General features: G+C 42.0%; 2 protein-coding genes across 3 annotated transcripts in view; one reads left to right on the top strand and one right to left on the bottom strand.

The window, feature by feature from the left end:
• Window positions 1-489: 489 nt before the first annotated feature.
• On the bottom strand, window positions 490-15,390 carry DUS4L (dihydrouridine synthase 4 like). Of its 2 annotated transcripts, XM_075274132.1 has the most exons (8): window positions 15,248-15,390; window positions 14,695-14,696; window positions 12,214-12,340; window positions 10,223-10,344; window positions 8,247-8,364; window positions 4,728-4,850; window positions 3,191-3,417; window positions 490-1,114 (listed from the first exon to the last, which is right to left on the bottom strand). In XM_075274132.1, the coding sequence occupies exons 1-8, from the start codon at window positions 15,388-15,390 to the stop codon at window positions 867-869; spliced, it is 1,110 nt and encodes a 369-aa protein (XP_075130233.1). In that variant the 3' UTR covers window positions 490-866. The 2 variants fall into 2 exon arrangements, with proteins under 2 accessions (XP_075130233.1, XP_075130232.1); XM_075274131.1 differs by lacking the exon at window positions 14,695-14,696 and having other exon boundaries at window positions 15,262-15,310.
• Window positions 15,347-27,957, top strand: part of COG5 (component of oligomeric golgi complex 5) — a 192,878-nt gene continuing 180,267 nt past the window's right edge. Inside the window, exons 1-3 of the mRNA XM_075274097.1 lie at window positions 15,347-15,458; window positions 22,198-22,337; window positions 22,994-23,051. Coding sequence (XP_075130198.1) covers window positions 15,347-15,458; window positions 22,198-22,337; window positions 22,994-23,051 — 310 coding nt within the window. The remainder of the gene's footprint in view (window positions 15,459-22,197; window positions 22,338-22,993; window positions 23,052-27,957) is intronic.

Here is a 27,957-nt window from a genome sequence, read left to right as displayed (position 1 = left end):
GTGAAGATCACTAATGCACATGGAGGTCGTGTGACCTTCTGTCAGTGACCATGTCTGGAGATACTATGAACAAAGTGGTGCAGTAAACAATGCAAGGATTTTGTTTGAAAGTAAGGATAGATGGGATGAACCTAGTGAGTAAGTTACATTATCTGCTGTTTGTAGCACAATTCAGCGAGTTATAATAATAACACACTTATGTTACAGCTAGTAAACGAATAGCAGAAAATACATGGACTCAGAACCATAAAACACAGCTCTAAATAAGATTATTTTGACATTTCTCAGAGTAACAAGCAACTTTATATAGGACAAAATATTAGCAATAGAGATGAGCGAACACTATTGGAAACAGCCGTTTCGAATAGCACGCTCCCATAGAAATGAATGGACGTAGCCATTCATTTTTATGGGAGTGTGCTATTCGAATAGTGTTCGCTCATCTCTAATTAGCAAGTCAGAGCATGTATATTAAAACGTATAGAGCAATTTAGGATGATGAGAATAACTTGAAGATGCTACCATAATGTTCCTAATACCAAAAGGGTCAACCACAGACGATTAAGAATAAGGACATTACATATACATAGCTTCATAGGAGCCAAATTAAACTGTATACATATCTCTAACTTTAATGAAGTCTGTAGAACATAAAAGAGTAGTAAATTACAACATTAAAATAAGACTCTGTTCACACCTGTATTCTGTCTCACATTTACAATGGGGGCAATGACAGTGTCAGATTCGTCAATGGGACATACAAAAAACATGGGGTACAGCACACTGACTTGCAATGTTGTTTTGACTGTAAGAATAGGGCTTTATGCAATGCTATGCTCCCATCAGATCTGACTGAATTAATAACATCACACTTCACAGTAGTCTCTTAAATAATCTAGGACTGCAGATGTACTAGACAAGACATTAAAAACTCTCTTCTCTTGCTTCGAGGTTATTCTCTCCATCATGTACATCAAGTGATGATGAAAACATGTGAATGGTGTTCCATGTTCCAGAGCGATGTCAACCCAGTCTTGAATACAGGACGTAGGTGTCTCCTCATATCCTGCAAACATGGCTGGGTTTGCCAAGAGGCCTCTTGCTGCCATCACTCCTTAAGAAAAAAAGAAGTATGAGCTATATTCCGTATAACGGAACATAAAAGTCTGAACAATAAAATGTAGGCAGTCTATGCAAGTTAGATTTATTGTCCCACTGGAAGCACTACTAAAAGGTTGATATTTAGTGTATGCTTTTGAGAAACATGTTTGCACTGTTATGTATATAAATAGAATAGGCCAGATTTTTCATGGTCCCTGAGCTGCCAGAGGGTGCATCTCATACATTTGCCAGGTCACTTACACCTGATGGCCCTGCCCCCTATAACCTCCCTTTACGAAAAAATGTCTAGGATGATGCAGAAGTGAAAAAATTAAAATGTATTGTGCAAAAATCATATTTGAAAACTGGTGTACAAAGTATAATAAATCATGGTCAATGTATATCTATGAACAGACTAAACCACTTAAAAGGGTTGTCCCATCTCAAGGATCCTATCTATACTGCTAGCTTATGTAAATTTAAGACTTCTCCTAAATACATTGCTTAAAAGGATTCTACCATTAAAAACCTTTTTTCTGTGGATAAGACGTCGGAATAGCCTTTAGAAAGGCTATTCGTCTCTTACCTTTAGATGTGATCTCCGCTGTGCCGTTCCTTAGAAAGACTGGTTTTTACTGGTATGTAAATTAGTTCTCTGGCAGCGATGGGGGCGGGCCCCAGCGCTGAAAATGCGATGAGGGCATCCCCACTGCTGCTTGAGAACAGGATCCTGCGACGCCTCCATCTTCTGCTGGATCCTCCCCTTCTTTCTTCTCTTCAGTGGCGTCACCTCCGACGCCTGCGCAGTTGGCTCTGCCAGTGAGTGGAGCCGACTGTGCATGCTGGCTGACGGCCATAGTTTCGAGGATGCAATTGCGCGCATCACATTTTCAGCGCTGGGGCCCGCCCCCATCGTTGCGATAGAACTAATTTACATACCAGTAAAAACCGGTATTTCTAAGGAATGGCGCGGCGGAGATTACATCTAAAGGTAGGACACGAATAGCCTTTCTAATGGCTATTCCGACGTCTTATCCACAGAAAAAAGGTTTTTAATGGTAGAATCCTTTTAAGCAAAACTGCTTTGTTTGGCTATTATCTTATGATTATTCACTTCATTGTTTACACTGCGTTTCCATAACCACAGACTTGGGGATGGTCTTATCTCTCCGCCCAGGACAAGTGATTTCATAGTACTGTCGTAACGCACTGCTCTCAGATAGGGAAGGGGAGCTGAGTGCCCGGGAGTAGCTTGTATTTCTGGAACGGAGTTTATTGCAATCTGATTCTTGGTCCTGTAGCATGTAAATTTCTGATTCTCATCACCTATGAAATCCAGCTCTGCTACATCAGCTTCATATTGTGCATATTCCAGTGATACTGTGCTAATTTATTTACAACCATCCCTCATTACTGACTGCAAACATACTGCTATGAAGAGAGCTAGCAGAGCTGGCTTTGCCTGTGAGACAGCAAGTGAAACCTTGCCCACCAATTCACAGAGAAAACCAGGAAGCACTAGGGTCGGTCTCCAGCGCTCAAACAGCACTGGGGGCATCCCCAGTACTACAAGAAAACTATCCAGCGCCGCCGCCTTCTTGTTTGCCGCCTCCACCTCTTCTTTCTTATTCAGCCACACTGCTCATGTCTGTCGGCCATTTTCCTGTGGCCACTCCCATATGACCACAAGAAAATGGCGATGGACATGCACAATTGGCGCTTTTTGACGGCACAAGGAAGAAGAGGCGGAGGTGCAGAAAAAGAAGAAGGCAGCGCTGTATAGTCTTCTTGCAGCACTGGGGACACCCCCAATGCTGTTTGAGTGCTGAGGACCGCCCCCCAGCGCTGCAAGAAAACAAATTAGAATATGGACGAAAACTGGGATATCTAAGGAATGGCAACGCAGAGAAGACATCTAAAGGTAGGGGAAGAATAGCCTTTCTTAAGGTTATTCCTAAGTGGGTTTAGCTTACAACGGGATTCTAATGATAGAATCCCTTTAAAACTTTTGCCCAGTACTGTAAATTGATGATCTAGCTGACATCTGATCTGCTACATTTACAATATTATTAGATTAAAAGAAATTTACCATCTGCTCCTGTTATCTGATGAATACTCTCGGCTTCTTCTAAGGTCTTGATATCTCCATTAGCCACAACTGGTATTGATAAGCTGTCCTTAATGACTTTTATAGCATCATAGTGCACAGGTTGATGCCTTTCTTCAGTCAGTCTACCATGGACAGTGATCCAGGAAACACCAGCAGCCTGAGCTTTCTGACACAAGTCAACTGTTCTTGCAATGTCTGCATGGATCCTAAAATAATACAGATCACAATAAGAAAATTGAGAATATATCTCCATGAATTTCCTTTTAACCCTTTAGTTTAGGTTGGAGTTAGCATTGGAGAACTGTCACCGTAATTAGGTTTAGCATCAAATAAACTTGCATCAAATAATGCACATTAGAGATGAGCGAGTAGTATTCGATCGAATACTACTATTCGATCGAATACTCGTATCGGTCGAATACCACGCAGGAAAATTCCATTGAATTCAATGCAAAAACCTCCTCGTGCTCCACATCCTGCTACTTCTGGAACTTGGAGGATCCAAGGTGTCGAACTTTGGTTTCCATGGAAACCGGAACAACATTCCCGTTTTTCCCTATAGACTATAATAGGATTCGATATTCAAACGAATACTACTTGCTCATCTCTAATGCACATCATGCTCATGAGAAATAGAACTTTAATATTAATGGATTATGGTACAGATTTTCTGCATTGAAATCTGTGTGGAAAATCCTCACGTAATCCTGATCATTCCCCCCCACCCCTCTAGGGGACTTGAGCCAGTGATCTTTTGCAGTATTGCAGTGCATATAGGCTATTAGACTACGTAGACACCTCTTGCCACAATCCTCATACAGGACTGCCATGACAACAGATCAACATCCAATGAATGTGCCGCAGGGGAACACTTTAGAAAACCCCTTAAATGCCATGGTTTAACACCCATGAACAGAGCTTAGGTCAGAACCTTGGCATTACAGGCGTGTGTCAGTTGTATTATTAAGACTCAAAAAAGTTTGGTGATTACAGAGTTAATAAATAGTAAGGGGCAACACGGTAGCTCAGTGGTTAGCACTGCAGCCTTGCAGCACTGGAGTCCTGGGTTCTAATCCTGCCAAGGACAACATCTGCATGGAGTTTGTATGTTCTCCCCATGTTTGCATGTATTTTCTCCCATACTGCAAAGACATACTGATCGTGAAAAAATGGACATTGTGAGCCCTGCATGCAGATGGGGCTCACAATCTGCATAAAAATAAAAAATAAATAGTGTAGTTTTACCATGAAGAACCTCATATACAAAATAACCTTTATAGATACTGTCAGTGACCCACACACTAGTGAGAATCAAATGGGGGGGGCAGTGCCTATTGGAGTGATTATTGATCATAGACTGCAGCAGTCTCTGGAATAGCTATTTATATGGCTCATTTTATTGTGGGTTCAAGAGGAGAATTGTGAATGGAAAAACATTTTTATTTGAGGCACCCCAACAAAAGTGAGACCAAAGTAACACATTTACATATGAAAATACAGCAATGATGCAGAATACCTTATTTTAATTGAGACAGAAAATCTTTCATTCTCAACTCGGCTGCGCACTTGTTTCACCATATCCTGGACTAGCTCAGGCTGATTTATTAAGCAGGCTCCGTAACCTTCAGACATTGCCCATCTTTTCAAGATAAAATGATTTCCATTGTTAATGCATAAGCACTTATGAATTCTCCAAACACGATTAGTGTATAACTTAGTTGCTGTATAGGTGCGGGAAGGTTTAGCTAAGTTTTACAAAACATTTCATAATTGTTTCTCCATCTCTATATTTGATTAATAGTCACGTCTGCTAAAGTTGGAGATATAGGTATGAACATAGCTAGACAAATGTCAGAGGTACAAAACAGAGGCATTCCCCTGCAATAGCCACAAGACTAAACAGATGACTTTTTACAAAAGGCACCATCTTTAAGGCATATAAAGTGTATAACGCAGCGATTCCCAACCGAGGTGCCGCAGGAATCTAGTGGAGAATTGGCCGTGTGTGTGTGTGTTAATGCAGATAAGTAGCAGATGGAGCAGTCTACAGTTAATGTCCGTTTTTCTCATCCTATGACAGATGAATCAACTGACATTAATAACGGTAGTGTGAACCTACCCTAACTGAGCAGATTTGCTCAGTACTTTTTCACATTTTGTCACCTTACAACACAAAGTAACACAATTGTGAAGTGGAACCAAAATTATACATGGTTTTCAACACTTTAATAAAATAAAAATGTGAAAAAATCTAATTCAAGTCAAATCAAGTGGTATGAACACTTTTGCAAGGCTGTGAGTATTAAATTACTTATTTCTAACTGAAATTCCATGGGATCATTCTCTTCAGTTGGGTTATGTGATCTCAAGGTAACCTCCCGAGAATAACATGACTTTCAGTTCTGTCAAGGAAGTCACCATCTCTAGTGCCAGATGTTCCTATATAGTTGAAACTGCATGGAGAGTACTATACAGGCTCCCCACAAGGAGGACACAAACTCTTATCACTAGCTGCTAATGAGACAGCCCCTGTTACCCAGTTATAATATACTGATGGTCTCTTAGATTATAAGAGATAACATAGGTGAAGGATAATAACACTGCAGGCAGAGATGGTATTATATTTAGCTGATGGGTTAAACCATCACGGGATTGAGAAGTATTATTGGTGACAAGGCACTCTGGAATAAAGCAGAAAGGAACTCATTCCTTTATGTGTAGTAGAAAAAAGGTTCTGGCACTCAAAAACTCAAATTGCAGTTTAACTGATCATAAGGCTAGCACCTGCACCTGTATTCCATTCAGGGTTTCTGTCCCCTCTTAAAAATGCTGAGAAAAAACTCCTGCAATAGTCTATGGGGCTACTGCTTATTAAGCAGGTTAGGTTTCTGTTCTTCGGGTCCCAGGATTTGGCGAGATGAAAATGTGTGGTGACAACCATTCAGCCTAACATTGTTTTAACTATTAACATTAAATTAATTATTTTATGAAATTTTTATTGCAAATAGCATACTTTTCATTTCTTCACACAGAACACAAATAAATCTAAGTTTTTACCAAAATCACTCTGCCTTTCATACTTGAAGACCAAAATCAATTCAATTGGATATAGTAAAGGTCCATACAGTGGCCTCTTCACTGGACCCCTCTATAGCATTATTGGATCATTTCTTATCTGTCTACTCCCCAGTTCCGCTCTGTCTTTCTGCTCTGGGTGCATTGTTGTGACATCATGTATGCCGGGAGCAGGAAGAAGCGGAAGGCACCAGAGAGCAGAAAGGAAATTATTGGTACTTAGCTTCTAAGCCACAGGCTCAATGTGGCCTACAAGTTAGGGAATGGTAGAGCTTCTGTGGCTTCTTGTGCTACCAATAGCAGAATCGGGTCTTGGTAGTGCCACTTCTCCCTGGGTTCTGCTAATACAGGTGTCATATCATATGTCTGGGAAGGTTTTTCTAAGGGTAAGAACCTTGCTCTTAAAGGGGGTAAAGAGCCCTATAAGGCTTATTCTCTGTGGGACAAATCATATTTCATAATGGCGACATTTAATATTTTGTGCAAAGTCATGGGAAGCTGAAAACAATTAGAATAAAGAGGAATCAGAACATTTTTTTTTTTACAGGTTTTATTTTTTATTCTGTCACCATATTGTAAAACCTGTAACTTTTTTTTTTCTTTCCAGCTACAGACTTTATTGTGTGAGAATAATTCTTCTATATATATTTGTAGTTTAAGATGCAGGGATGCCTACTTTGTTTATCTTAATTTTTGTGTATTTATTTTTATTATAATAAAAGGAATGGAGGTTATTTAAACTTTTTTTTTTTTTTTATTTCTCATACAATATACTGCAATACAACTATATTGCAGGATATTGTAAAATCCATTCAGTAATGGAAGCTCGGAAAAGACATTGTAAAATCCATTTGCTGCAGTGTGGCTCCTTGCCAACCCATTGTTTCCATATCAGAATTTGGAGCAACTTTAACTACTCGTAGTGACTTGCCACAGTATGAATTATTTGAGGGAAGTCTATACTGTACTTTTTTCTAATATCTCTCCTTCAAACAATAGGAAACCACTAGCACACTTCATATGTTACCTAACTTTTTTGTTGCTAGTAAAAGCTTTCTGCACTATCACATAAACAGATTTTAGATTTTCCGACTTGTTTATTGGATTTTAAAAAAGTGCTTTTGACAGTGGAGAAATTTTTTATTTTACATATAAAAATTTTATTTGCATTTACATGCAAAATGCTCTTAATGGTGAATTTGAAAAAAAAACCCCTATAAAATCCTCTTAATGGCGAATTTGAAAAAAAAAACTATTGGAAGAGATGGATGCAGATTGAAGAGACACAGGGAACAAAGAAAAACAGAATGAAAGAGAAGACTTCCATGTTACTGTCATTGTTTTGGTTGGACTGATATCATAAGGCATGTCCTATACTGTTCATATTTGGCTCAAGTTTAATATGTTAATTCAATAAAGAGGAGTTCTTTGTTCATTCCTGGATGGTTGGCAGTGCACCTGACACTTCTGTGCATTTGGCAATAGTGGTGAGTTGGACAATTATTGTTCTTTTGTGATATTTTGGTATTGTTTAGAACTATATAAAATATTGCTGTAGGCTGATCTCTGAGTTAATGGTTAACATGTCATGAAAACTCTGGGTTGAGCTTACTAACAGCCTGGTTCAAATAAATAAACCAGAAAAGTAAGTGCCTGCAGTCTTCTCGTATTTTCTGGAATTATTTCATGCAAATAAATCTAGGAAACCTATTTCCAGTATATAGATTTCTCAATACTGATAAACATGTGCCATACGCAGCAACTGAATAGGACTCCAACTATTTATGAGAAGGCAATAGAATGATGGACGAATCTTAAATCAGTGTAATGTGATTGTAAATAAAAAATTATTATAAAATACCAGTATCAGTAAATTTCTCCCATCATGTTTAGAAAAAATGAAGTAGAATGGTATTAGACAAATGGTATTACTGTAGCAAGATGAAAACATTAGCCTTACCTCTGTGGACACCCACAATTAAGATCAATACCTCCAGCAAAAGGGCAAACAAGTTGAGCTGCATCAGCTAAAACCTTGGCATCTTTAGAAGCAAACTGTACAATAAGTGGCTGATCTCCTAAAGAAATACATTAAATATGAACATTATCAGAGTAACGTGGTTAACATAAAAGAAAGATACTGAGAAAAATTATATTCAATTCAAATGATGCAGAGGGGAAGTCAAGGGCACAGGCATAACCTATTAAAGAGGTTATTCAGGATAAGTTTTTTTGGTACTATTCCGTTATCGGGCCAGCAGAGCTGTTCAGCACTAGTATCGGGACAGCAGCAAGCAAGGCCGCATACCCGCATCGCAGTACAGTTCCGGACAGCATCGCGCATCGCAGATGAGTTTGGGACAGCATCGGGTTCAGCAGCATTCACACACACACACAGCTAATTGTAAGTGGATATACTTTATTTCGTAATTGCCGGCAGAGATGCTCAGCACTAGTTATCGGGACAGCAGCAGCATCGTAGTGAGAGAAATGGACGTGCCGGGCTGGTCCGATGCTGACAGAAAAATTGGGCGCCAAATTAGTGTGTTCGTAGTTGTAGTCACAGTACTCACCATTGTTTCAGTCACAGTTCTCAGCAGTTTTGTCAGATGGATTACACGCTGTGGGATTTACCTGCAGATGAAAAATCAGCAATTGAACTGTTCCAAGCCAATGGTCTGATCCATAAGAGCCGGTTTTGTGTTCGTAACCACCAGATGAAAATGTGTTTTTTGGCCAAAGCATCTCCAAAATGGCGGTGCAGCAAACGTCCGTGTGACGAAAAAAAGGGTGTGAGATCGCAAACTTGGTTTGCCAACTCACGCATTCCTTTTCTTACGGCTGCCCGTTTCATATATTGTTGGTGCCAAGAGCTGACATCCGTAGAGTTTTGTGAACAGCAATTGAAGATGAATCACAACACCTTCGTAGATTGGAATAATTACCTCCGCGAAGTGTGTACAAGTGCCTTAATATCCCGACCTTCTGTACTGCAATGCGGGTATGCAGCCTTGCTTGCTGCTGTCCCGATACTAGTGCTGAACAGCTCTGCTGGCCCGATAACGGAATAGTATGCGGCCTTGCTTGCTGCTGTCCCGATACTAGTGCTGAACAGCTCTGCTGGCCCGATAACGGAATAGTACCGTTTTTTTTATATTAGGCTGGGGAAAGTAAAAAACAAACAAACAAACAAAAAAACCCCCAAAAACAATTACCTGTCCCCCAGTGCTCCTTTCCCAGGGTGGTCTGCTCCTGCTGTGAATTCCTCACTGGCTCTGACGTCCCATGTCCCTATCCATAGGTCGCTGATTGGCCTCAGCGGTCATGTGAAGTTGGGACTTCCAGAAGTAAACACAGGAGTAGTAGGACCACACAGGAGCACCGGGACTTAAACTAGGGAGTTTTTACATTCTATTTTACATAACATTTGCGAATAAATTCACTGACTAGAGTCATTGTTTCATTTTACATAACATTTGCTAGCCAGAAAATATCTTAGACTATGTTCACACTGCAGCTGGTTGTTCCTGTTGTTGATCTGTCAATCCTAATGGACTAATTAATGGATACAAATTGAACACTTTCCATGCCTATCTCTCATAATTCTCTTAAATGTTAAAATGTTAAATCTAATGATCCCTTTAGTTGGAAAACAGAACATCTATTTCTATTTTTATGTGGAAGTGAATTAGGACAGAAAATCTTCTATTTGCATCATTTATTAAGGGAAACTTTTCGACATATTGTACAGTGTGAGAGCAGCCCTAGATTAAGTGGCTGCAAACGGTGTTACACATTTACAAATTGGTAGGAATTGGTTCAGAAATGTACACGCTCTTGTTCCAGCAAGTGACCCACTAACATTTATCTATAAAATATTTATCTATAAAATTCAGAAGCATTTTGTAGTGTAATGATATTTCAGTTCACATATACCTTGATTTGTAGTGAATTCACTGTCTCTGGCTTTAGCAGATTTGATGAAGTCAGCAGCAACTATCATTGGTGTATAGCACAAGTCACAGCCATATTTTCTCACCAGGTTCCTGAAAGCCAATCTTGTACAGGAAAAAGAACAAGCAGACAGTAATTAAATATAAGTATGCGTAATGGCTAATGTTCAGAAAATGGGACACTATTAGGGATCAGTTGTACCAGGGAACCCAAAGATCCAGTATGTTTAACGTCTTAAGACTAAGGCCTCACGAGACGTCCTGCAGCAATAAAGCACTGCTGGAAAAACCGTGGCAGAAACGCATTGCGGTTCTTCCCGCAGCGCTTTAGACAGAAAGTTTGCGGAGTTTTACTCCTCAGATTTTCTGTTACAATTATAGCTCTGGGGAAACCGCTGGCATTTCTGTAGGTATAATTGACATGCTGTGATTTCCAAAACCGCGCCGGTTTTGGAAATGGTGGAGTATCTGCACCGTGGTTTTTACCAGAAAGTGGGCATGAGATTTGCTAGAATCTCATCCACTTTGCCATTACTGTAAAAGCGCAGCGTTTGCATCCTGTGGGGCTCTGGCCTCAAGTAAGTTTGTCAACAGAACACAGCATATCATCTCAGGACATCACAGATAGGTTAGGGTCATGAATCAAATGTTGTTTTCCCCGTGTGAACCAGTGAGTTAGCTGGCGAGATATCACTGTCTGTCAGTAAGCAAATTAACTCTTTGGAGTAATGGCACTACCCACTTTGATCTAAAGAGGTAAGCAGCAGTACTTGTCAGAGACCCAGCCGTGATCGCCTTTTTGTGGACAGGCTATCAAGAGAGTTACTGAATGCATGTGAATATATAACCCAGCCATAATAACTGAATTTCTGACAAGTCCCAGACAATAGAAAGTTCCTGTGTTCTTGCTCATATCCACTGGCAACATATCAAGATAACGGACGGTCACCAATAAACAAATTAGGGAAAATCTAAAAACTATGCAAAAGTTTTATTATTTATATTTGCAAAAATGTTTTAATTTTAACACTCTACAAATTTAAATGTGTTTCCATTCATGGGAAAACCCCTTTAGGTATCCTCTGGCAGTATCAAATGGGACGTGTGGATGTGAGGGACATTAGAGTTCTCTAATTCCATGACAACCCAATGGATTGTGCAAATGGAAATGGGAGAAATAGCTCTGGCAAACTCTTTAGATGCTGCTGTCACTACTAACATAGGCAGTAAACGGATTAAACAGTGCAAATCAATTTCATCACCAATCATAGGGATTACAGAATCACATCAACTGTATATTCCAGATGACACCTGCTGCTGACCTATGACCTATCATCCTGTACATAAGATATCAGGCAGGAAGGTGATAGAAAAAAACCCCAAAAGAGAATATTTGTAAGAAATCTGTACATATGAATAAATACACCTTTCTATTATATTAACAAAAAAGCAAAACAGCATGTACATATACATATAAATCCACTTAAAGCCATGCAATAACAAGTGTCTTGTCACTGACTCTAAGTCATGAAACATCGATATTTAAAGGGGCTCTATCACTGGGAAAAGTCATTTTTAACTAGTCACATCATTGCATAGGCTTTAGAAAGGCTATTCCACACTTACCTTTAGTATGTAGATTGCCTCAGTGGTTTCTGAATAAGTCCTCTAGCGGAAAATAAAGCTAGCAGAACCCATTGAAATCAATGGGAGGCTTTTTTTCAGCGTGGAAAATTCCACACCAAATTCCTCACCATTTTCCTCTGTGTGAATGGACCCTTACTATGTTTTGGGTTTTTTTTTTGACTGATTTAACCATAAGCATAGACAGAACCTAACTTTACATGGAATAAAAGACAATCCCACTGTACATATCCATAACATTATGGAACACTTGTGCTTCAATTAATATTCACATAAAGAATGATGTATGAGATCAAGAAAAATGAATAAAAAATTCTGAATGGCACTTACTTAGAATATCGTACCATTGGTGCACATATCTTTACTATATTATTAGAGTTGAATAAATCTGCAGGGTTCTGTGGCAGATATATTTGATTATCTCTTTGCTGAAGATGCATTGCAGCTGATAAAAAACCTACAAAATAAAAAGAATGGAACACCAATGAGCTATAGCATAAGTCAACATTTTTTTAAAAATAAAAAAAATAGTGCAAGGTAAAGGAAACAAACTTTGCAATATACCTTACTAAGGAAAAGTGCCTTTGTCTTAAAGAATTACTGCTATCTTAAATTCTTATCTCATATCCCATACTCCATATACAACCAGTTTCAATTTACAATGAAGTCTATATAAAAGGAAGGAGAGAAACAAAGCTGAGTCCATCTACAGCATTAAATGAATCATTTCTGTAAATAGAAATCTCGAGATTAATTTCAGCTGTGTTGTGAAACAAAACTGTCTCTTTTAGTACATATGTCGCACTTCTGTAAGCAGGGTTGTTGAGTCGATAGCAGGGCTGTGGAGTCGGAGTTGTGACCAATTTTCCGAGAGTCGAAAAAAAGGTACCAACTCTGCTTGCAAAATAAAATTATTATAGCGGTTGTCCAGTTTCAGAGAAATTTGAGAGTCAAATTTTATTGTTTGAAAAGTTAGGTGTCATTCACACTATAGCTATGAATGTCCATTGCTCCATCTGTCATAGGATGAGAGCAACGGACTTTAAAAATAGTAGAGTGACGGACATCAACAAAGCTCCCACATCTGCATTCCTTTTGACACCAATGTAACTTTCCTGCACGCACAACTGTTTCTGTCACGAAAGGTTTTTTTATAAAAGCATATGGGAAGGAAGATTCCATCATGGTTTTTTTTTATTTTCACATTGGTTTAAATACAGACACTAGAAAGAGGGGGATCTGCCTGCATTAATTACTCAATGGGGTTGTGCCATTACAGGACAGGGCATAAGTGTCTGATTGCTGGGGGCAATTTAGTGATTGAATTGCTAAGAAGGTAACGATCCAAAAAAATATTTTTTTAAATCAATTATACTGTACAATATCAATACTTGTATAAACAACAAAAAATAATCATTTTAGTTTGAAACAGGAGTCAGAGTCATGACATTTTTCTTACGCTGGGTTCACACCTGCGTCTGGGGTCTCCGTTCTATGGTTTCCGTCTTCTGCATGCCAGAAGACGGAAACCATAGACCGGGTCCGGCCGTGCGCGGCGGTGAGCGTTTTGCGCTCTCCGCCGCGAAACCGGATTTTTTTTATCCGGACACAGAGTAGTGCATGTCCGACTCTGTGTCCGGATTATAAAACCCGGTTTCGCGGCGGAGAGCGCAAAACGCTCACCGCCGCGCACGGCCGGACAGCTTTCTCACCCATTCAAATGAATGGGTGAGAAAGTCTCCTGCAGGTTTCCGTATCCTGCCTGTGTTTTAGGCAGGAAACGGAAACCTAAGTACGGAGACCGGGCCGCAGATGTGAACGAGCCCTTACTCCAACTTCATCTAAAACTGGCCTAAATTCCAACTTCTCAGCCCTAGCTGGAGGAACCTTCCTCTTCCTACCCCTTTTCTCTTTTTAGACATATAGGAGGTTATTTATCAATTTGCGCCTCTTTTAAGGTAAATTTTGCTTTTGTGCGTCCTTTTAATTTCTGGCGTGTTTACTAGAGATGAGCGAGTACTGTTCGGATCAGCCAATCCGAACAGCACGCTCGCATAGAAATGAATGGACGTAGCTGGCACGCGGGTTAAGCGGCCGGCCGCCGTCAAAGCGGAAGTACCAGGTGCATCCATTCATTTCTATGGAGCGTGCTGTTCGGATCGGCTTATCCGAACAGTACTCGCTCATCTCTAGTGTTTACTAAACAGGCACAAGCTGTTGATAAATTCCATGCACATATCCTCGCCATGTGTGTTACGGCTTTTTTTCCCCCAGATGTTCGCAGTGCGCAGAATTTACCAAAAAGGAACAACTACATCATAAAAACAGTGCAGACACAGAACAGAACGCTATTTAAGGCTGAAGCTCCACACTGTGGAAACAGCTTTATCTGTTGCAGATTTTTTTGCGTTTTTTTGAGCCAAAGCCAGAAGTGGATTGGGAAGAAGGGATAAGTATAAGAACTTCTTTATATCTCCCATTCCTTTTGAAGCCACTCCTGGCTTTGGCTCAAAAACCGCAACAAAAGTACTTCAAAATCTACTTCCCTGTCCGCATGACTTGTGCGGACAGCATGCGGCAAGCACACGGACCCCATTACAGTCTGTGGGGTCCATGTGCTTTCAATGCACCCCCATGCAGACTCCCCGAACGGATTACCAAACGCAGATGGGAACCAAGGGTTATGTTCGTACAATTGTGGTCTGTAGTCTGCGCTGTTTTTACGTGACTTCCAGAGTGGAGTGATTATGTGCCTTTCTGTATAAAGGTGTAAAAAATAAATCCAGTGAACACGTTCACCCAAGCAGCCACATCTAGTTTTCTCACCAAAATCACAAAGTGTTGGATAGGGAATTCTCACGTGAAGTAAAGGTGCAAACTCTTCATAAATTCCACGTAATGGCGAAAAAGGCACAGCACACGCCAAATCAGGCGCAAACACATTGGTTAATGTGCCCCATAGAGATTTGATCAGGGGCAGGAGGCAGCAAATAAGCGAAGAAACAGGTCATTATCATTAATAAAGCAAAGTTTAATTCTACAAAGTTTATCTTAACCTGCACTAAGGATTTATAGGAAAAATAATAATAAAAGTTTAATTATGCTTTACATCACAGATTTAGGCCTTAACATTTCTAGTTCTACCTGTAAAAACTGTACTGTGTGGAGAAAGCCTCACAAGCCTATTACACAGGAATAGCAATGCAATCAGTCTCCAATGGCAAGGATTGCAGGCAAGTCTAACTAGTCACAGGGTCTGAGTTATGCTGGTGCACAAAAGAAACAACTTTATCTCTGCTACATGTGTATATACTGCAGAGCTCCAGTATGTAAAGATGGTGACGTATTCTACATGAAGGCAAACCTTCCTAGCACTACCTGCCCAGCCGCTGTCCTCTTAGCCTGCACGTCCTGCTCCTTCCTGAACACGTTGTTTACAGGTGACGTCACTGGGCGCAGGCGGATGACGTGGCTGCTGGTTGGCAGTGACAGCCCTGTATCCAACATGGAGGGGAAGAAGAGTTCTATAGACTTAATAGGGGGACCGGCGTCAGTGAAGGAGATGTTGCGGGACGGTGAGTATGAGGGCTGAGGGGAGACAGCCGGCCTCTGTGCCCCGCGTACTGCCAGGTGTAATATGCTGCACTAAGAACTGTCCCTCCTTTTACTGTGAGGGGCACTGGATATGTTGTGACAGGCTGTCTGCTCATGTCCTGTGACTGAGAAGAAGTACTAACGTGACATAGGTTTTATGATAACAGACTGCTGTACCTCACACTTCTGCTCTGCACTCCATAGCCATATGTGGTTACTGTTCCATGTCTGACTGCTCTGTTCTCATCTTTTTTGTATCTAGGACCTCTCCCTCCCCAGCTTACTCTGCTTGTGTGCAGGACCCTTCCTTCCCTAGCTTTACTCTGCTTGTGTGCAGGACCCTTCCTTCCCCAGCTTTACTCTGCTTGTGTGCAGGACCTCTCCTTCCCCAGTTTTACTCTGCTTGTGTGTAGGACCCTTCCTTCCCCAGCTTTACTCTGCTTGTGTGCAGGACCCTTCCCTCCCAGCTTTACTCTGCTTGTGTGCAGGACCTCTCCTTCCGCAGCTTACTCTGCTTGTGTGCAGGACCCTTCCTTCCCCAGTTTTACTCTGCTTGTGTGTAGGACCCTTCCTTCCCCAGCTTTACTCTGCTTGTGTGCAGGACCTCTCCTTCCCCAGCTTTACTCTGCTTGTGTGCAGGACCTCTCCTTCCCCAGCTTTACTCTGCTTGTGTGCAGGACCCTTCCCTCCCAGCTTTACTCTGCTTGTGTGCAGGACCCTTCCTTCCCCAGCTTTACTCTGCTTGTGTGCAGGACCTCTCCTTCCCCAGCTTTACTCTGCTTGTGTGCAGGACCCTTCCTTCCCCAGCTTTACTCTGCTTGTGTGCAGGACCCTTCCCTCCCCAGCTTTACTCTGCTTGTGTGCAGGACCCTTCCTTCCCCAGCTTTACTCTGCTTGTGTGCAGGACCTCTCCTTCCCCAGTTTTACTCTGCTTGTGTGTAGGACCCTTCCTTCCCCAGCTTTACTCTGCTTGTGTGCAGGACCCTTCCCTCCCAGCTTTACTCTGCTTGTGTGCAGGACCTCTCCTTCCGCAGCTTACTCTGCTTGTGTGCAGGACCCTTCCTTCCCCAGTTTTACTCTGCTTGTGTGTAGGACCCTTCCTTCCCCAGCTTTACTCTGCTTGTGTGCAGGACCTCTCCTTCCCCAGCTTTACTCTGCTTGTGTGCAGGACCTCTCCTTCCCCAGCTTTACTCTGCTTGTGTGCAGGACCCTTCCCTCCCAGCTTTACTCTGCTTGTGTGCAGGACCCTTCCTTCCCCAGCTTTACTCTGCTTGTGTGCAGGACCTCTCCTTCCCCAGCTTTACTCTGCTTGTGTGCAGGACCCTTCCTTCCCCAGCTTTACTCTGCTTGTGTGCAGGACCCTTCCCTCCCCAGCTTTACTCTGCTTGTGTGCAGGACCTCTCCTTCCCCAGCTTACTCTGCTTGTGTGCAGGACTCTTCCTTCCCCAGTTTTACTCTGCTTGTGTGCAGGACCTCTCCTTCCCCAGCTTTACTCTGCTTGTGTGCAGGACCCTTCCTTCCCCAGCTTTACTCTGCTTATGTGCAGGACCCTTCCTTCCCCAGCTTTACTCTGCTTGTGTGTAGGTCTCCTTTTTCCCCAGCTTACTCTCTTCGTTTGCAGGACCTCTCCTTCCCCAGCTTTACTCTGCTTGTGTGCAGGACCCTTCCTTCCCCAGCTTTACTCTGCTTGTGTGCAGGACCCTTCCTTCCCCAGCTTTACTCTGCTTTTGTGCAGGACCCTTCCTTCCCCAGCTTAACTCTGCTTGTGTGCAGGACCCTTCCTTCCCCAGCTTTACTCTGCTTGTGTGCAGGACCCTTCCTTCCCCAGCTTTACTCTGCTTGTGTGCAGGACCCTTCCTTCCCCAGCTTTACTCTGCTTGTGTGCAGGACCCTTCCTTCCCCAGCTTTACTCTGCTTGTGTGCAGGACCCTTCCTTCCCCAGCTTTACTCTGCTTGTGTGCAGGACCCTTCCTTCCCCAGCTTTACTCTGCTTGTGTGCAGGACCCTTCCTTCCCCAGCTTTACTCTGCTTGTGTGCAGGACCCTTCCTTCCCCAGCTTTACTCTGCTTGTGTGCAGGACCCTTCCTTCCCCAGCTTTACTCTGCTTGTGTGCAGGACCCTTCCTTCCCCAGCTTTACTCTGCTTGTGTGCAGGACCCTTCCTTCCCCAGCTTTACTCTGCTTGTGTGCAGGACCCTTCCTTCCCCAGCTTTACTCTGCTTGTGTGCAGGACCCTTCCTTCCCCAGCTTTACTCTGCTTGTGTGCAGGACCCTTCCTTCCCCAGCTTTACTCTGCTTGTGTGCAGGACCCTTCCTTCCCCAGCTTTACTCTGCTTGTGTGCAGGACCCTTCCTTCCCCAGCTTTACTCTGCTTGTGTGCAGGACCCTTCCTTCCCCAGCTTTACTCTGCTTGTGTGCAGGACCTCTCCTTCCCCAGCTTTACTCTTCTTGTGTGCAGAACCCTTCCTTCCCCAGCTTTACTGTTCTTGTGTGCAGGACCCTTCCCCAGCTTTACTCTGCTCGTGTGCAGGACCCTTCTTTCCCCAGCTTTACTCTGCTCGTGTGCAGGACCCTTCCTTCCGCAGCTTTACTCTGCTCGTATGTAGGAACTCTTTCTTTTCCCATTCATGTGATTGTATTCTCCAAAAACTCTTAGCACATCCCTTCTGTTAAGGGCTCCCATCGCATGACTGGTTGAATGGGATCACATCCATCCATAGTATGCTAAAGGATCATTGTTCTGGCGATATTGGCTTAAACGGAATACAGAGGTTGCTGAGCTATTTTTCCTTAGGCATGAACCATAAAGGGGTCCTCCAGGATTCCAAATATGGATTTATTTTCCAACAAACATTGCCACACATGTTTATGAGACTATTTGTTAGTAAACCAGAAGAGCCCCTAAGGCCCTGTTCACACGGGGCAAGAGGGGGCGGATTATGGCACTGAATCCACGTCATAATCCGCCCCCTCACAATAGAGGTCTATGTACCGCCAGTTTACTTTTTTCCATGAGCGGCATGTTGCCACTCACGGAAAAAAGAAACGAGCTGCCCTTTCTTCGGGCGGATTCTGCCGCTGATTCAGCTCCGGCGTCCGCCTCACGGCAGCACCCCCCTGACTAGGCCCATTCATTTGAGCCTACTCCAGAGGAGAGAGCCGCGACTGTTGGAATCCGCCAATCCGCTCCCCGTGTGAACGGGGCCTTAAATAGGAAAGATGCTATTTATTGACTTTAGTATGCTAAAAAAGAAGTAGTAAGGGTCCTTTTTTTATGGGCAAATTTTCTAGCTACATGTGACTGAAATTATAGCAAGTCAATGTGTGTCTGGTAAGCGTTTTTATGTTTGGAATCATTAATATGGAGAAATAATTAATATAATTAATACACTTTGTATTTGTTAATAATCCCTTCTGTATGTGGGGAGACCTGTTGGCAACCAACAGGCAGTTTTAGGGCTTTATAGACAATGTAATCTCCAGGTAAATGTGCTTTTGTTACGTGTTAGGGTAAATGCCTACATGTGGCAATGATTAGGAGTGAATGTTCCTAATGATACTCCTGTACATGATCATCAGCCTATGAAAGGTTGGCGTTATATTGTGCTTTTTAGCATTAAAAAATTATGTAAACACACATAAGACTCCTTTTAGCATTGGCATATTCACATTTGTGTCGGGAGACTCTGTTGCAGTGGCGGTCTACAATTGTTGAACAAAAAAGTCCTGCAAGACCTGCATCTGTGTACTGTTCAGAATGGAGTCCCTGCACCAGGCTGAAAGAGGCAGTATATTTTAGTAAGCTGCTTTTTCTATTTTGCTATGGCCTGACATAGTGAAATAGGATAGCAGGAGCAGAAGTTCCAAATTCTCAGCGTATATTCTTATCCACAGGCCTTCTTTCATGTGACAAAGGCCACAAGAATGTTTTTTTTGTTTGTTTACCCTTTTTCCCAGTACGGAACAGCATAGTAGACAATGGTTTATTTTTTATTTTTTTATTTTTTAATTCAAAAGTTTTATTTGGTTTTCCAGGTTATTTAAAAGAACAATACAAAAGGCAAAATAGTGAAACAACTGAGCATAAGATCATATACAGAGCATTTCCGGGTAAACATCGCCAAAAGCAGAAATAAATCAGATAACATAAAATCACAGGTGGTATCCTTTGGGCAGAGCATGTGAGCGACAGTAGGATAACACAGATCACCGAAGTGGTGATCCCATCAGAGCACAAGGTACTACAAACAGACAGACAGGAGGGAAGAGATTCCCAGAGAGAAGTGGCCGCCCCCCGAAAAACATAAGAAACAGCAAACAGTACCGGACACGTAACTAGCAGATAACAAGAGGAAAGGGGAGAAGGGGGAAAATATAGGAAGGAGAGAAAGAGGGGGAAAGGGGAGGGGGTAAAGGAGATTACAAAAATCACAAACATAAACGAAGAGACCCACAGCTCCCACATACCACAACTCTCCAGCAAACACAGAAACACGTGGCGGTCACCTGGCGGAGAATACGACCACGACTATAGCAATGGCAACTAAAGTGAACCAAAATGACTGTAAGAGGAATACACAACAAGTCCCCTCATAATAAACACTTGAAACAATAAAGACATGTATAATGATCGCAGGGTGGCGTTTACGCAAAAAGAGAAAGGCATCAGAGAGTCAAGGCGATCAGGACGTACGAGGGGAGAGTGGGAAACAGTCCTACAAAGTCCCTTTCAAAAAATGTAAACCAAGTGACACCATTAATCCTCCATAGAGGTAGTCGCAGCAGTCGCAGATTCCGTCTGAGCCAACAAGGATTTTCGGGCCTTCGGTGACTTGTTTCTCCCCGAAGATCTAGAGGGATCCAGGGTGATAGTTGGCAGTGCGGGGATCCTTATGGACTCCTCCTGGACTGGCATCCACGAGGGGACAGAAATCGGGGGAATGTCCAGAATCTCCCATAGGCGATCTAGGTCTTGTGGCGAATGTACAGCATACCTCTTGCCTTTATGCAGGATAGCTATCCCGAAGGGGAACAGCCAAGCGTATCGGAGGCCCTTAGCTTTCAGGTGATCCAGAAGGGGTTTAAGTAGCCTACGTTTTTGGAGAGTGAAAGGCGCTAGGTCTTGATAAAGTCTCAGTAGGTAATTCTCATAGGCCAAGTCTGCCCTGTCTCTGGCCGCTCGGAGAAGGTCCACAGTGTGTGCGGAAGATAGGAGGGCACACACCACATCACGCGGCGGGTCCTCAGGGCTAGGCTTTGGACGAACTGACCTATGGACCCTCTCCAGGGACATCATGGAGGCAGCATCTTCGCCCACCAGGGAGGCAAAGACTTCAGCAACAATGAGAGGGAGCTGTTCCGGCAAGTAGGTCTCCGGCAGACCCCTAATGCGAAGGTTTCGACGGCGGGACCGGTTGTCCAAATCCTCCATCGCCAAATAAGTGTAATTAAAATGTGCAGTATGGGTGTCCAAGCGCTCCGACATAGATGAGGCAGCTTGCAAGATCTCTCCCTGATGGGACTCTAACAAATCCACACGGCCAGTGACAGTAGTAAAGTCAGCACGCAGTGCAGAAAGTTCACTCAATACAGGAGCAAGGGCTTGGGAGAGAGTCTGAGAAAGAGTTTTCTTGAAATACCCTTTGGAGATGGGCGCCGGAGGGTTGTCCTGTAGGGAGCTGTCTCCATCAGAGTCAGGTGCCCCATCCCTCATGTGAACAGCATCCTCAGGAGATATTTTCTTCGGGAGTGCAGGAGAGCCCGACAGCTGCTTCTTAAGAAACTTTTGCATCCCTGCTGACTGGTTCGGTCGATCCCTTGAATCAGGGGGTTCATCGGATCTACCACGGCCGATCTTAACCATGGCTAGGAGCTGCGGCTGTGTTATGATGATGTAGGCCGCAAAAACAAAATGGCGGCTTGCGGGGACAGTCCCTCAGGCAGGAGAAGAGCAGAACCAGTTAGAGTCGGCAGGAATGGCACCGGAGGGGCATCCAGGCCCAGAGATCTCATGCAGGGCGTCCGAGGAGGAAAAGTCCCGTGGCAGCCAACTCCGGTGCAGAAAGCAGACAGAAGCTAAGATGGCGGCCGGCAGCAAGAACAGGGGGAGAGGTAGGCCGCAACAGACAGACTCTCTCGGTAGAGGGATAATCCGGTGCGATATCACCCCCGGTAGGCGCACGGAGACTCGGGGGAGGGTCTCAGGGTAGCCGAGTCAGCGGATGGCAGCCAGAGAAGCTGTAGAAAGCAAATTTTGGGACCAGCGCTGGGAGCTCAGAGATGGTGCATCCACACTCACCAGCCGCTAGCCACGCCCCCCCAATGGTTTATTTTTTAATAAGTACAGGAGCATATGGACAACTTATCTCTCACAGTGTACGTCTATATAATATTTGATAAAAATGGAAAAAAATTGCAAGGCACCAGACTCAAGTTACGATTGCAACTAAAAGTTGCATAAGCGCAATTACATAAGCATACATACATAGAGCATAGTTGCAGTAGAGGACTATGTTGTATTGTATATGTTGTCAGAGCCATCTGAGGATCCATAGTTTGGTGTTGATAGACACATATATTTTGATATACTTGATATATGCTGTGGCCGCTTTTGGAAAGTATCAGATCATCTGAAGTTTATCCTAACATATATTGCAAACAGAAAACTCTTGAGTTGATATGACCATGTTGATGTTTTGTGACATAGGCTTCTGTATTTCAGATTGTTACACTGATTTCCTACGAGAAGATTTCGATGTCAAAACCTATACTTCTCAGTCCATTCATCAGGCTGTGATCGCAGAACAACTGGCAAAGCTGGCTCAAGGCATAAGTCAGTTGGATAAAGAGCTGCATTTACAGGTGGGGATCCATTTTTAGTGCGTGCTACTTTGTGTATAGTCATTATAACTTTACATAAAAGACACAATGCACCTAAGTTCTGGCTTAAAATAGACATATATTACACACATATTTTAGGTATACAATATAGTTTTAGGCCGTTTCTCCCATCTGGCTTGACAAGAGGGTGTGACTTAATAGTAAAAGATTTTGGCTTCAGATGCAACAGTCTATGCCGCAATTACGTCTACATTTACATAAAATTCTTGTTCAAAGTAAGCCAACTAAATGTGGACCGACAGTGTGAAGGTGCATCAGATTTATCATTCAACCACTGCAGTAAATCTGACACTTTTTCATACTGCCTGTCTAAGTTTATACTTTGAAAAATTAGAGAATTTGGGTCGTTTATTAAAAAAAAAAAAAAAAGCAACTTTACAAAAATTTGGCTGGTATCATACTTAGTATCCAAATAGTATGGGCATCAGAAGTAGCCCTAAAAAGCTGATTAGCTCATCCCTGCATCATCTAGATATTTCTGAGATGTTCCACAGGCCATAAAGTAATATTCTTGGACAACCCCTTTAAGGGTTTATTCTCAATTTACAAGGTTAAACTACCTGTTAACCGCTACCATTTACCTGTTAAAAGCTAACTTTAAACGTTTAACCATTTAGGTGGTTGCAAGACATGAAGACCTTTTGGCACAAGCAACAGGAATGGAGTCTTTAGAAGGTAAGCTCTTTATCTTAAGATGTAACATGATTTTGCTATATTTTACTACATTCTTTGCATATTGTTTAAACAGCTTTTTGATACGGTAATTTAGAATAATTCTTGTAGTGAATGAAGAAGATTATTATATGACCTTTATGTGACCACATTTTAAGGGGTGTTCCCATCATTTATGACATATCCCCAATATATGATACACAAGATGCGAAGAGCAGAGTAGGAGATCTTCAGAGGATCAGAAGTTATGTGTGTGCAGGTAGCGGGAGATTAGGTCAGAGATGTATGGAGGGGACAGATTGTGGATGGTTTAGTTCGTCAGCATTAACTTTTTGAACTGTATTCGCCGGGCGTCGGGTAGCTAGTGAAGGGGTTGGCAGAGGGGGTAGCTGATGGAGAATGAGGAGGAGAGGTAGATTAAGCGAACAGCAGAGTTAAAGATGGACTGGAGAGGAGACGAGCATTTTCTTGCAGGCCGTGGAGAAGGGTGTTACAGTAGTCTAAGTGGGAGATTATGAGAGCGTGGACTATTTTTGTAGTTTCAGGGGTGAGGAATGAGCGGATTCAATGAATGTTCTTTAGTTAGAGGCGGCAGAAGGTGTTGAGGGTTTGAATGTGTGGCTTGAAGGATAGATAAAATGTGCTGACATGTTCTGAAGTTGAAAATTGCAAATACAGTATGAATGCATGCTAATACAGAGACTGAAAGGCTCCCAAACGCTACTGTACAAGCTGTGTGTACATGCCGTTGTCTATAGGAGGTTACATTATTTATTGTGAGCATTCACATACTCTTTCTCTGACCTTGATTTAACATGCATGGCTATTATTTTTCCTTCTGCTGTTTTAAGTTTATACTACATACATCTAAACAACTTCTTAGCATTTTCCAAGAATTTTAGAAACTAAGTAACTATCCTTTAGGCTACACTATATGGAAAGGTCAGAGCTACATACCTAGTCTGATTCTGGGTGTTAAATAGTTTAGTCACGTCTTATCTTTCATCTTTCTGTATAATTCTTCCTATGTTGCATAGCATACATAGCTATTGATAGTTTGTGGCATTGGTCTGTTAATCAATAATTGTACCCTCAATGTTACTGTGTTAGATTTACATAAACTATGGCTGCCTGGCCTGGTGACTACTGGGGCGTGCACATGAATACATTTCTTTAATCTGTGGAATTTCCAAGTCAAGATAACCAGCATATGTAAAGGTGATGATTTCGTTACCTGCATTGGAAGAAAAGTAGTATTGGTAACATAGTTATTCACTATTTTCTCTTTGTATATACAGTATAATATACACAATATTATACAATATATAAAGTCAACGTTAGCCCTCCTCTGGAGTCTGATAGATTCCATGCAGACTTGGTTCTCCTTGCTGCCAACTATGATCTACATCTTCTTCACTGTAACCAGAAGTTGGGTGGTAGGATAAATAAGCTTGTGTAAATCTGTTGTTTTTTTTAAAAAAAATTTAAGTGAAAATATGAAAATCGAGATTAAAATTGAGAATCGTTCATAAACTTGAGATTTAAAGAGGACCTTTCACCTCCTGGGCACATGTGGTGTAATACACCGCTAGAAAGCTGACACATTCTGTGCCCCCGGTCAATGGCTGTTGGTGCCGGTACCGTAGCTCTTCACTGTCAGAAGGCCGTTTCTGACAGTCAGTCAGGAACGCCCTTCCTCACAGCAGTGTCTATAGCACTCCTTATAGCACTCGTCCATAGACGAGTACTAGGGGGACGTTCCTCACCGCTCAGCATCACAGAATGTGAAAGCCGATAGTGCACCGAATTCAGCGCACTGTCGGCTTTCTAGAGGTATATAAAACCGCATGTGCCTCAGGAGGTGAAAGGTCCTCTTTAATTTTTTAGGCCTAAATCACACAGGCATAATTCTATTATGAATGATTTTTTTTTTTTTCTTTTTTCTTTTTCCTTTGCCAATAGTCTGTATTACTACTTTAAATCTAGAAAGGCTTTTCTAAGTGATCAGGGAATACTTGTGCAGCAGTCACCAGAAGTGTGTACCACGAAAACACTTTAAAAAACACTTTTTCTATAATAAATCACGTAATCCAGTTGGTTTGTGGTGGTCTTTGGTTTAAGAAATAACTGAATGTACATTCGTTCCGGTTTGGTCCCAGGTTAGGACAGATGCAACTTTCATGTTATTTAAGTTGCATGATTTTTTTCTTTTTATGTATGAAGATTGTACAAGTTCCTGTTCAGCCATATTGTAGATGCGAGATGTCCCCATAGCTATTAAGTTTTTACAGTATAGACATTGTGTCAAAGCATTGGTGGTTCACTAACGTACATGAAAGTGGTAAATCTTGTTGTTCATTTTATCCAGGTCTGCATAGCATTTTCCATTTACAAACATTTTAGAAACCGTAGTACAGATGTGAAGTATTGAACATACATGCAACGGTTTATTGGATTTAGTGTGCTTATTACAGTTTGGCAAATGAACATTTTGATCTTTCATTTGTTAAGTATGGTACAAGCTTCTTGTCTGTAAATCTTGGCGATGCTTATGTTAAAATTAGTTTTTCTTATTCAGTCATTCTTCATGCATCTACTGTAGGTAAAAGATGCAAAACGAGATACGGTACTATGTCTTTTTTTTGCACAACAGCAGGTGGCACTGTAACACTGCCTACATAATGATTCTCATAAAGCAATTCTTAGAAGCAGGAAATCCAGTTTGGGTGATTTGCTTTTTGTATTGCCCGAGTGGATTGAAGATGTATTGTTTCGAGAGAGTTTAGGTCTCCTGCACAGACATTGACTGAAAAATCATTACATTAAAAATATATTTATTGAGCCACAGATGTTGTCACTCGTAGTCAATTCCTGTGTTTGGGTTTAAAAAAAAAAATGAATGGAAACTACATGTGTGATTTCCTTCTAAAGAAATTAAATGATAGATTGCACGTTTTCGATTTCATGTGATATTTAAGAGGAGCAGAAACTTACATTTCTCCATAAACCAATTAAGCAATGTAGAGATAATCAACTTTTTATGAACTTCCAAATTAGTCTCCCTGTACATTTGGAATGAGCCTGATTTGTCGACAAACTACTCTGCAAATACCCTGTCCCCCCTTTAGCTGTGATTGACATCTTCAGTCTATGTTTCCATCTCATTTCTGTGTAGGCAAATTTGGAAAGTCAGGCCCTACCTGATGCACTTGGAGATGTATTTGCATATGATATTTCAGAAAAAGGCAACATTCTCATACTTAAGTGGTTTTACATATTGTCGACTCTCCTGTTATGTTCCCTGCGGCTCAAGGTATCGGTGTCGTTCATTTTGGCACCCATCTCTTCCCACTGTCAGAAGGGCATTCCCTAATTGCTGGGCTGTGAAGAATGGTATTATGCTAACATAGCCTTGTACTGTCAGAGGGGACGTTCCTTACCACCCAGCGGAGAGTTTAGCGTCAGAGCCCCCCCCAGTACAAGTCTATGGACAAGTACTATCAGGGAGGGGTGTTCCTCACTCAGCTCAGTGATGACGCTAGACTGTCAAGATCATACTTCTGATAGTGGGGAGAGATCGGTGCCGAAATTAGCGGCACCAATATCTTCAGCATTGGGGCACATAACGGGAAAGCCGACTGTCGGCTTTCTAGTGGTACATACAACCGCATGACTGAGGCCAGCTTTTTTTTGTTGTTGTTGCAGACTTTGAGGTTTTTTTGAGCTAAATCCAGGGGTTGATTGTGCAGAAGGTAGAAGTGTAAGTACTTCCTATTTATTTCCCATACCCTCTCTAGCCATTCTTGCTTTTGGCTCAATAAAATGCAACAAAATCTGCAATAAAATAAAGCTGTGTTTCTGCAGCGTGGGGCCTAATAGTAATTATGGGCAACAAAAAATTTCCTCTGCTTTATTTTTCTAAAAGACATTCAGTTGATCACTTTTCTAAAAGTCATGCATTTTTCCTTACGTGGGGTTGTCAGTCAGCAGGAAAATCTGTATCAAAAGTCGGGATGTCACTTAAGCAATGGGGGGCGGAATTGGGCGGCAATTAAGGACCTTTATCTAGAGCACAGATTGAATCCCCAGTAGAAGAAACATCCCTAAAACTATTTAATCTAATTTGCATAAGACAAAAAATATCAGATTTTCATGAAAATGATATTGCAATTTATCATAAGAAAGACATCTTTGGAAGGTGTAGAAGCCACCCTACAAGGCACTGTCATTAGTCAGATAATGATTTTCTTGCTGATAGACTCACTTAAATCTTGTTAAACTGGCCGTGCACATCACATTTCTCTTTTGACGTCACATAAACGTGCACACTTACATTTTGTTTGAAAACTGTTTTTTTTATTAAGTAAGTATAACATACAAAGCAAAAAAGAGTAAGTAACAAAGACTTGAAAAACCTATCAATAATAACATGCAAGTTTGTTATAGTAGAAGTGAAAGAGGAAAAAGGTGGCGGTAGGTGGAAATGGGGGATTGAAACCATGTCAGGAGTGAGTGTGGACAAGTGATGTCTATTGGTTGTTCTAGTGGTAAATTGATCTCTGAGCAAATTGGCTAATTGCAATGGACAAAGACTCGGGCATGGGGTGAATTAGAGAGCGCACCGCCGTACATAGAAAATTGTCAACATGTGAGTGTCTGTTTATCAGCCAACCATGGTGATCACGTCTTGACATAGGTCAAGCTGGACATGGTGGTCCAATGTGCTAGTTCCTCCATCCTACAGATGTCATTTATTTTATCGACCCATTGATTGAAGGAGGGGGGAGAGAGGTTTCTCAAATTTAATGACATCAAGAGTTTGGCTGCAGCTAAAAGATGGGTATTTAAGCTTTCCCTGCGGATGAAAGACCTCATGGGGGAGCCAGAGCAAGACAGGTTTGTGGGGTAT

This window comes from Leptodactylus fuscus, chromosome 5, assembly GCF_031893055.1.
Source record: "Leptodactylus fuscus isolate aLepFus1 chromosome 5, aLepFus1.hap2, whole genome shotgun sequence".
NCBI classification, from domain to species: Eukaryota; Metazoa; Chordata; class Amphibia; order Anura; family Leptodactylidae; genus Leptodactylus; species Leptodactylus fuscus.
Note: the sequence above shows the minus strand (reverse complement) of the source record. Positions and strands in the feature narration are given on the sequence as shown.